Here is a 10000-nt window from a genome sequence, read left to right on the forward strand (position 1 = left end):
GTCTCGTTTGCACGCGCGTCAGTTCGTAAAAAGATAACCCACAACGTGCACGACGATGATATCACCGGTGGACTTTGCGATTATGACGGTTCAAATCCCGCTGTGTAGACTCACGGTCGTTAAACTGTCAGATGCATGTTGAATTAATAAGTGCACGTGGCGATACATGTGTCTAAAATCAGAGTTGTTCCTGGTAATTTAAAGTGAAACGATGGCTTTGAGTGAGAGCCAAGAAACCAACATGAACAAACTACAAAACGTTCATTATAAAATGTTTAACTTTCTATGAGATGTTCAGTTAAATCTGACAGGATTCGTCACTTGAGAAAATCAATCGATTAATCGTTTCAGTCCAACTTTTTGGCTCCAGCTACATAAGATATGCTGCTTGTTGGTTTATTTCATTTTAAAGTGAATATCTTTGTGTTTGTGGGACTGTTGGTCAGATAAAAGAAGCAGTTTTGTCTTTTTATTCCCACTATTTTGTGACATTTCTTCGATAAAATGATGAATCATTGAAGAGAAAATCATCATGAATGAGAATTTTTATTGTTTTTTATGAATTCTTTCAAAAGTCAGTGTGCAAGGTGGTAACTTAAAATTGATCAATTTAATCCAAAATCAAAATACATTCCATTTAAAATGAAATAAACCCGCAACAAGCAGCGTATCGTCACATTTGTGAAGCTGGGAAGCAAATGTTGAGAATTTTTTGCTGAAAGAAAATGACTAAAATGATCAATCCGTTCATAAGAATGGTTGCAGATCAATTAATTGACGAATTGTTTCAGCTGTGGGACGAACAACAATCTGATGAAGCGACGATCCCGACAAATGACGGATCGTTTGACCCTCTGATTGATTTCCTTCACAGGAATGCAGACGGATCGGTCCAGACAAGCTTCCAATATAGAGCTTCCTGTTTTGGGGTCACACCTGAGAGCGACTGCGTGTCTGATGGATTACGGTGTTTTCTGCGAGCTGCTGACATGAACCCAGAGGCCAGTGAGACGCGGAGGCGCTCGCCATCGTGAGGAATCTGAGGACCCCTGGATGAGCCCGCGAGCACCACGAGAGCATTCAAGTGAAGGACACGAACCATGGACTTGTTATGGTGTGGCACCGGACCCATCGCGTGCTCCTAACCTGTTTGTAGCGCCCTCTACCCTCCACCCCATGTCACACCTCTCCGCCCAACTATGGAAATTTTGTGGAAGACGCTGACTTGGACACTGAGCCTGGTGGTGATGGCTGCTTCTGAATTTCAAAGACTTTCACACAACTCTCAAGGTATGACGTGGCACGGGAGGACGGGTAGATCTTTTTAATGTGTTGCATGCTCATCATCACACTCTTCTCTCTCCTCTTCTTCTTCTCCTGTGAAAAGAGGAGTTCCTGTCCTACCTGCAGCACTACCAGGTGACTGTCCCGGTGCGGGTGGACGAGAGCGGAGAGTTCCTGAGCTACACTGTGAAGCACCACCGGCCGGGCCGACGGAGACGTGGCGTGGCGGACCCCGCCATGGGGCAGCTGCCCGCTTTGGACCCGGACCCCCAGCCGCACACCCGGCTGTTCTACAGGCTGTCGGCCTACGGGAAGCACTTTCACCTAAACCTGACACTCGACCCCCACCTGGTGTCGAAACATTTCACAGTGGAGTATTGGGGACGGGAAGGCCTGGAGTGGCGGCACAACATGGTCGATAACTGTCACTATGTTGGATTCCTGCAAAATCAGCACAGCACGACCAGAGTGGCGCTCAGCAACTGCAAGGGCCTGGTGAGCTAAAACAACGCTTTTCTCTCTTAACTTTACACTGTGAGCCACAAAACGTTCACGCCGCCGACCTCAAACAGACCCCCGATACTAATGCCAGATAACTCATATATAAAGCCAGCTTGTGCTGCCCTCATGGCAGCCAAGCTTTCAGATGCAGCGCCAGAGGATTAGACCAATTGTAATTTGCTCAGCAGAATCTTGGCTTCCTTCCACTTGACACGCTGCGTCTCTGCAGGCAGTGAGCAGCGAGGTGATGCTCGCGGAGGAAAGCATGTTGGCGACCTGTTAGTGAAGAGCGTTTGAATATAACGCGTTATCCTCACATTTTAAGAGCCTCAGGTTGAGATCACATTTGATCCTTTTTGTGATTTGTTAAATCATCATAGACATTACTTTCTGAGCAGCACTAACAAGGCATCAGATGATCCCGTCTGAGCTTTTAGTCCTCGGCCTTCTATCCACAGACTGTGTGACTGTTTAGCTTCTCTTCACTAATCAAGACATTGGACGACGTTTTAATAGCTGTTATGCTTCAGAATAACTCTGAAGAAGGAAAATAAAAAGAGAAATAGGCCCTGCTTCTTATTGGCAAATGGAATCATGAGGGGAAAACGTGTAGCCAAATGCGTTGGCAAGACCCACACAGAGTATCATACATTGAATTAGCGTTTAGCTTTTTTCTAACAGCACCAAAAATGGACAAAACTGTGTCTGTGCTTTTTAATGTAATCAGCTGTCTGGACGGGCTTGAGATCTCTGACGTCATACGCTCATCGAGTGGGTTTCTGTGTGCGCTGGTGTGATGTGTGGTTACTTGTTTGTGTTGTAGGTTTTTGTAGAGATGAATTTTTGTTTTCTACGAACTCGATTGGAAAACGCGACCCCATCAGCGGGAGAAGATCACACGACATGAGGGATTTAAGGGTACTTCACAGCTTTTAAGTATCATTCGTCCACAAGTTGGGAGGTTTGCAAGAGACAAAATAAAGAAAAAATGGTCAAAAAAGCAGTGAAGACTGACGTGTCCCTAGTATTCAAAAGTCCTACATTTCCCAGAATGCAACTCAATGGCGTCGTTCGTCAGACTTTGTGTCTGATAAAAGCCCAAAACTCCACATGCCCCGTTTTCTATGTGAGTTTATGTCTCAATCTCTAGTTTCACGTCTTCTTCAATACAGCATGATGTTCATTCAGTACATTATGGTCCATTTAGAGTCACACAGACCATAAAGCAGGGGATGCTTTAGGGCGGGGCTACACAGTGATTGACAGGTTGCTGCTGCCACTAGCAGAGCCGTATACGCCGTCTCTACGTCACTCATCATCAGTCCAAATATGGTAACTTCGGTTTAAAAAACAACAACATGGCAATGGCCGTATTCCAAGATGGCGAAAGAGAAATTGTCAAACTCGAGGCTTCATAACATCAGTCCGCAAACCACCGGGTGATGTCCCGAGGACTACGCCCACTTCTTATTCCAGTCCGTGGTCTAAACTCATCTCTCTTTTGACTTTGTATGCAATTGCGCCGCTTCTAAAAATTTGAATTCCTGTTCTGTCTGAGCACAAAAAAAAGAATAATAAAAAAAGAAGAACAAAATGTCGGTGACTTTTTCCTGAATATTTGGTATAATTTATGCAACACGGTTTTCTTGTGTTTGTAACCTGTGTGCTTTTTTTTCTCCCCCCAACAAGCATGGTGTCATAACAACAGAGGAGGAACAGTATTTGATAGAGCCATTAAAGAACATATCCTCCAGTGAATGGAACCTGGAAGAAGCACAGCAACATGTTATTTATAAAATGTCTGCCATTCCCTCACCACAAGAGCATAGCCAGGAGCTCAGCTGTGGCATTTCAGGTTGGTTAAACCTCCGTCTGGGTTGGACTCTGTGTGGGTAGGACTGACGTAAAGGAATAACTTTACACAGCAGGTTAAGAGGAAGTGCTGGTTTGGTTGTAGGCCCAGGTTCTGGTGCGACATGACCGGGCCTCTTGTGTGCTAGAGTTGCTCCTGGCCTGGACACCTTTCAACGCGTAACAGAAAGCTTTCATAAAAAAGGCCCCTCAGTGCATAGAGAGCTCCTGACTTCAACTTTTATAGAAGCACAAATCCTATTTATAGAATCATGTTCAGATTCAAACAGCTCCAACCAAAGAGCTGCGTCTGCTGAGATATGACGAATTTGAAGAAAAAAAAGAACCAGGTGGATATTTAGGTATTTGGGCCAAGCTCTTATAAGAAACAGCAAAGCTGTCATCACCAGTAAGCTCACATGCCCCAACATGTCACCTCTTAAAGCTTTTTCCCAGAGCATCTGGGTCATAAAGCAAAATGCTTTAGCTGCAAAGGTTCAAAGGGGCGGATTCCCCTCCGTGCATCTTACCATACACAAACCAGCTCTCCCTCAAACAGATGACGCTTCATAATTTGGAAGTTGGTAATTGGCTGCATGACCTGTCTTCGTCTCCCTGTCGTCCACAGACCTCATCAAAAGCAGCGCACCTTGCCAGTTTAGCACACCTTCACCTGTCCGCTCGCCCACCGCGCCCCAAAACGACGGCGAGCAGTCGAACGGCACCCACAGACAGAGGCGCTCCATCAGCTCCGAGCGCTTCGTGGAGACGCTCGTGGTGGCTGATAAAATGATGGTCGGTTATCACGGACGCAAAGACATCGAGCACTACATCTTGTCTGTGATGAATATTGTAAGTTTGATCCTACTTTTTGGTCATTTTGAGGTCTACCAAACGTACGTTTTTACTCCACTACCTTTGTCTGACGGCTTTATGTACTTCAGATGACAGTTTGTGACGTATCTCCAGATGTGTTGATGATGAATGTTTGTGATAAACTGAAGGATGAAGTGTTCCTTTATGTGTTGATGTTGAATGTTTGTGATAAACTGAAGGATGAAGTGTTTCCTTTATGTGTTGATGTTGAATGTTTGTGATAAACTGAAGGATGAAGTGTTTCTTTATGTGTTGATGTTGAATGTTTGTGATAAACTGAAGGATGAAGTGTTCCTTTATGTGTTGATGTTGAATGTTTGTGATAAACTGAAGGATGAAGTGTTCCTTTGTGTTGATGTTGAATGTTTGTGATAAACTGAAGGATGAAGTGTTTCTTTGTGTTGTTGTTGAGTGTTTGTGATAAACTGAAGGATGAAGTGTTCCTTTATGTGTTGATGTTGAATGTTTGTGATAAACTGAAGGATGAAGTGTTTCTTTATGTGTTGTTGAGTGTTTGTGATAAACTGAAGGATGAAGTGTTCCTTTATGTGTTGATGTTGAATGTTTGTGATAAACTGAAGGATAAAGTGTTTCCTTTATGTGTTGATGTTGAATGTTTGTGATAAACTGAAGGATGAAGTGTTCCTTTATGTGTAACAGGCTGTTTGTTCTTTTTAGAGATACGTGGTACTCACAGGACAGAGACAAACATATGATGATCTTATAGAATGTGATGCATTGATGTCGATTAAACTAATAACAGGATATACAGGATTTTGCAGATACTTTTACTTCAGTAAGGTTTTGAATGAAGGCACTTTACTTGTAATGGAGTACTTTCACAGTGTTGTATTAGTACCTTTACTGAAGTAAAGGATCTGAGTACCACCGTGTGCAGTAATGTGGTTCAGTGCTTATTGGTTGATTTGATGAGATGTTGGTGACGTTTGGACACAATTTGTCTGACTTTGTGTCTTTTCTTCTTTTCTGGAGGTCAGGTTGCCAAACTTTACCGTGATGCCAGTCTAGGAAATGTTGTGAACATTATTGTGACCCGGTTGATTGTTCTGACTGAAGATCAGGTGAGAAATACCCTCTTTCTACCTCAACCTGTTTTCCTCATTCATTTCACGAAATCATCCGTGTAGTATTGTCACAGTTGTTATTACCGTGAGCCCTTTCTTTTTAAAAATAATGTCTGTACCTTCACCTGTAGCGAGTGTAAAAGTGATCCGCTTGGCGTGAGTGAGCCGCAGTATTTTATGTGGTTGAAGGGAAGAGAGAGACTATTCACCATATGACCACCACTTCAGATGAAAGCTGTTCTCTGGCATCTTCCCTCAGGGAGCCTCGATTGAGGATTCTTACATGCACTGTACATGTGTATGTTCGTGTGATGAGAGAAACAGAGTGCTTCCTAGCAGCTGTTTTCTTTTCTAAAGGGGTCGTGGCGGCTCTTCATGTAGCATCAAACAAGTTTTCATGTATAATGGAGCCGTGCTTTGATCCATAAGGAGGGAAGTACCAGTTTATACGTTGCATCACAAACATCTTATGGTGAAAGTCAGTCACTGAGGGGCGGTTGAGTTGTTCAGTTTTTTGTTGTAATCAATCAGCTGCAGCATCGGCTGGCGATGAAATGGTTTCCTATAGTTATAGTCCCATTACATTCACGGATTTACTTTAGATGTATTTTGCAGACTCTACTACAACTTCCTCAGTTCCCTTTTCTCCTGCTTGTCTTCTTTCCACGTCTCCTGCTTTTTCTAATAATCCCGTCCTTGTTTTACTACTTCTTTGACTCATATAACTCTCGGGATGTCCTTGACTAAAGACATTCTGAGCCGACTAACACTCAGTCGACTTGTCTTTTGGTTGATTTGATCGACAGATCTGTAAACCTGAGTTCCTCCACAGAGAATTACTCAAAAGCACCACTTTGTAATACAGCATCAAGTTGCAGTGTTCTGCATGTGTGTTGTGTTGTCTTTTGCAGCCTAACCTGGAGATCAACCACCATGCTGACAAGTCTCTGGACAGTTTTTGTAAGTGGCAGAAGTCCATCCTATCTCACCACAGCGACGGCAACAGCATTCCTGAAAACGGGATGGCCCACCATGACAACGCTGTCCTAATCACCCGGTAAGTGTGAGCTCACATCTTCTGCACCCGCATGGACTACATTTTTGCTCACACGGCAGAATAATGATTCAGCGTGGATTCACGTACTTCAAAGAGTAAGAGTGTCAGTATGTTCGCTGTGAGGAGCACTCATCTTCTCATTTTAAGCAAATAGGTTGCAGGTTATTTTCTGTGCTTGTTAAAAGCTGTGGAGTCCCGGTTCAGCTTCAGACTGTCGCTGTGTATGTGTGTGTGTGTGTGTGTGTGGGTTCGCTAACAGAGGTGACCAGCAGCTTCAGTGCTGAAACCTCCAAATGTCCAGCTCCTGTGCACCAGCTTTACCTGTAAGTGTGAAAGCTGATGCATAGACTTCAGTTCTGAAACCTAAATGTGCTGTTTTTCTTTACAGAAGTACTGTACCTGTCACATTGCAATTTATGTCCAGGGTGTTGCTATAAAACAGCAAACTCTGTCATTACCTGGAATAGGCTTCATTGTTGCCAGAACTGTTTTGGCCACATTACCTAGCAACTAAAGTATATATATCCCCCCCACTAGAGAGAGGATGGCGTTCTGTGATTGACATGGGCTAAAGCCAGCGTTTTGACTCCCTGGGCTATGCACACAACAGCCTTTCTGTCATGAGTGTGCTCTTGCTTGTTGTCTGTCAGTTGATGTTCTCCAGCTCCTTTGGCTCCTCTTGTTATTGGTGGTTTTAGCTTCACTACGCACCGGCAACGAAAGGCTGCTGAGTGGAGTCTAGATGCAACAGGTCATGGGGTTTTGTATCGACGATAGATGTGATCGCCTGTTCACATTGTTTTTAGATACCAAACAACTCACGCCACCGGCCGACTCACAGATCCACCACAAGGGGGCGCTGCGTTTTAAACACGTCAAACTGCGCCACCCACAAGGACAGTGTAGGTGCTGCAGGGTTGACGTATTGTTGTTGGCCAACCCGGAAGTTAGCATCGCTCTGGTTCCCCGAACAAAATGCCAACGGGGCTTTTCTTTGGATTTTGGAACATCGCAGAAAATAAACTGATGATACTTGCGTGTTTTGTTCCGCAAGACAATATTCACAAATGAACACCTATTTTATGATTTTTTTTAAGTGTAAATGCAATCGCCAGAATTAAAAAGCTAAGAGGGGAGGGGCAGCGGTGTTGATGGCCCACATCAACACCGCTGGACGGGCATGCCCTTCATATACCTCAGTAAATCACATATGATGAAATATTGGTGAATATGGAGTCAGTAAAGTAGAGCGAGTAAAAACAAGGCAAACGTAGGCGAGAGATGATGAGATAAAAAGCTGTGGGGAGGAGGCAGCTGAGCTCAGAGATGCTCACGTTGGCGATAGTATAAATAGCGGATGGTAGACACCAGGAAGCCCTCATTAACCACCATGTCTGGAGGAGCAGTCAGACATTCCTAGCAATGGTGGAATGCACAGAAAAAAAGTTCCGTATGATTTTAAGGTGGTCGATGCGGAATTTCACTCAGAGGACACTTAATTTAATTTATACTTTTGGACAGTGGTGTATAAAGTACTCAAAAGCTATACTTGAGTAAAAGTAAAGATACCTTACTGGAAAACTACTCAAGTAAAAGTAAAAAGTCACCTCTTAGAATACTACTTGAGTAAAAGTCTTAAAGTATCTGATATTTATTGTACTTAAGTACAAAAGTACTTAAGTATCAAAAGTAATTTTCTGATATTAAATGTACATCATAACCTGAACATTAAATGAACATCATAACCTGTTCATTGAAAGTAAAAGTACAAGTAAATGCTGTTAATAAAAAAGCAAAGGGTTAGAATTGTGAGAATTATGAAGTTTATTCTTTTAAGTGCTGTGGCACCATGACCAAGGACATGGAGCTGTGTTGAACATAATTGGGTTGGCTGTGATCCATCCAGGAGCAACAATGTTAAACATAATATATTGTACATAAGTATACTTTTGCATCTACTATGAACTTATCATCATAATTCTCCGTAAAGCAATATGACACTATGAAGGAGTTGTAACAGTGCGTTTATAAGTCTGCTCATTAGACTAGAGGATATAGAGGACAAATGCATAATATTATGTTCAGCAAAACATATCCACTTGATGCATCAGGTCAGTGGTTTGAGAAAGGACGCCTGCCTTGTAAACTCCTATGGGCCTGATTTGAATACAAAGGTTTTGCTCAAGCTGAATCTGCAATTGGGCGACTGCTACCATCATAACTCCATCTGATCATCCACAACATGACTCAAATATCAAAACATGATCAATACTAAAGTAACAACACAGTCATTACTTGAAACTGAAACATGTCCTGTTCATCTTCAAAAGAAGTTGGTTTTCAAAATTGCGAGAATTCCGTCTCGCTCATCATGGGCTGAAGACTAGTCCTGCGATGCTAAATATCCTTTCACAGGCCGCTGAGGCAGGTAGAGGTGTGTTCAGCGTCACAGACAGCTTGCACACAGCTGCGAAGAATTCCCCGAATGCTGCGCTCTCGCGGCTCCTGTCAATCCGTGTATATAGCTACAGCTAACGTTAGGCAACTAGTGCTGCACAACTGTCAACACTTCCTCAGCTCACTAACTCGCTAGCGATCCACTGGTGTTGGTCTTCGTCACCACCGTCGTTTGTTGCGGGAGTAGCAGGTGCTTCCATTTCTGCTTCCATCATGAAATCAGTCATCGTAGAGTGGAATTATACTCAGGTAGTCGCCCGCTAGCTATAGCATGTAGCATCCTGGGCATCACTGGGAATCAAACACCGCGGCTTTGAGAGCACTTGTTTGCAATTGTGCATTAACGTGACTGACCAATGATTTAACTTGCTGCTAGGACCACTGATTCACCAAACCTGCTTGCTTGCAGTCTGTGTTCCACCACAGTCCCCGACGCTGCTCTCATGATTCATTTTGTTTCTAAAGATAGATTTGATTTTGTAGCGAGTAACGAAGGTTTCAGGGGAAATGTATCAGAGTAAAAGTATCAGTTTTCTTTGCAAAATGTAGTGAAGTAAAAGTAAAAGTAAACATAAATATAAGTAGTAAAGTAAAGTACAGATACCCAAAAAAACTACTTAAGTACAGTAACGAAGTATTTCTACTTCGTTACTATACACCACTGCTTTTGGAGTCTTTTTGTCTTTGGATCAGTGATCGAAATTGAAACGATTAGTCCATAAATCGTGCAGAAGCTGCAGCTTCTCTCATGTGAGAGTGGAAACTGAACGGCTTTGGGTTTCAGAGTGTCGGTCGGTTACACATTTAGACGATTAGGTGACGCATTTTTCTCCATTTTCTGACATTTTAAGAACTTAACGATGATTAAAGGAAATAATCTTTGGATTCA

The 10000-nt window shown here is 43.1% G+C and overlaps 2 protein-coding genes across 3 annotated transcripts in view; one reads left to right on the forward strand and one right to left on the reverse strand.

Moving 5' to 3' along the window:
• The window catches only part of plac8.2 (placenta associated 8, tandem duplicate 2), a gene marked incomplete at both ends in the record, with an annotated part of 3492 nt that extends 2360 nt beyond the window's left edge, over positions 1-1132 (reverse strand). Inside the window, one exon of the mRNA XM_079289350.1 lies at positions 937-1132. Coding sequence (XP_079145476.1) covers positions 937-1132 — 196 coding nt within the window. The remainder of the gene's footprint in view (positions 1-936) is intronic.
• adamts6 (ADAM metallopeptidase with thrombospondin type 1 motif, 6) overlaps positions 694-10000 on the forward strand; it is a 45626-nt gene continuing 36319 nt past the window's right edge. The window contains exons 1-6 of one of the 2 annotated variants that reach the window (XM_079289020.1): positions 694-1290; positions 1388-1779; positions 3475-3640; positions 4265-4488; positions 5511-5594; positions 6509-6654. In XM_079289020.1, coding sequence (XP_079145146.1) covers positions 1200-1290; positions 1388-1779; positions 3475-3640; positions 4265-4488; positions 5511-5594; positions 6509-6654 — 1103 coding nt within the window. In that variant the 5' untranslated portion in view covers positions 694-1199. Of the gene's footprint in view, positions 1291-1387; positions 1780-3474; positions 3641-4264; positions 4489-5505; positions 5595-6508; positions 6655-10000 lie in introns of those variants that run through there. The other variant, XM_079289021.1, reaches the window with a different exon arrangement.

The sequence above is a fragment of the Melanostigma gelatinosum genome (assembly GCF_949748355.1).
Source record: "Melanostigma gelatinosum genome assembly, chromosome: 18".
In the NCBI taxonomy this organism is placed as follows: domain Eukaryota; kingdom Metazoa; phylum Chordata; class Actinopteri; order Perciformes; family Zoarcidae; genus Melanostigma; species Melanostigma gelatinosum.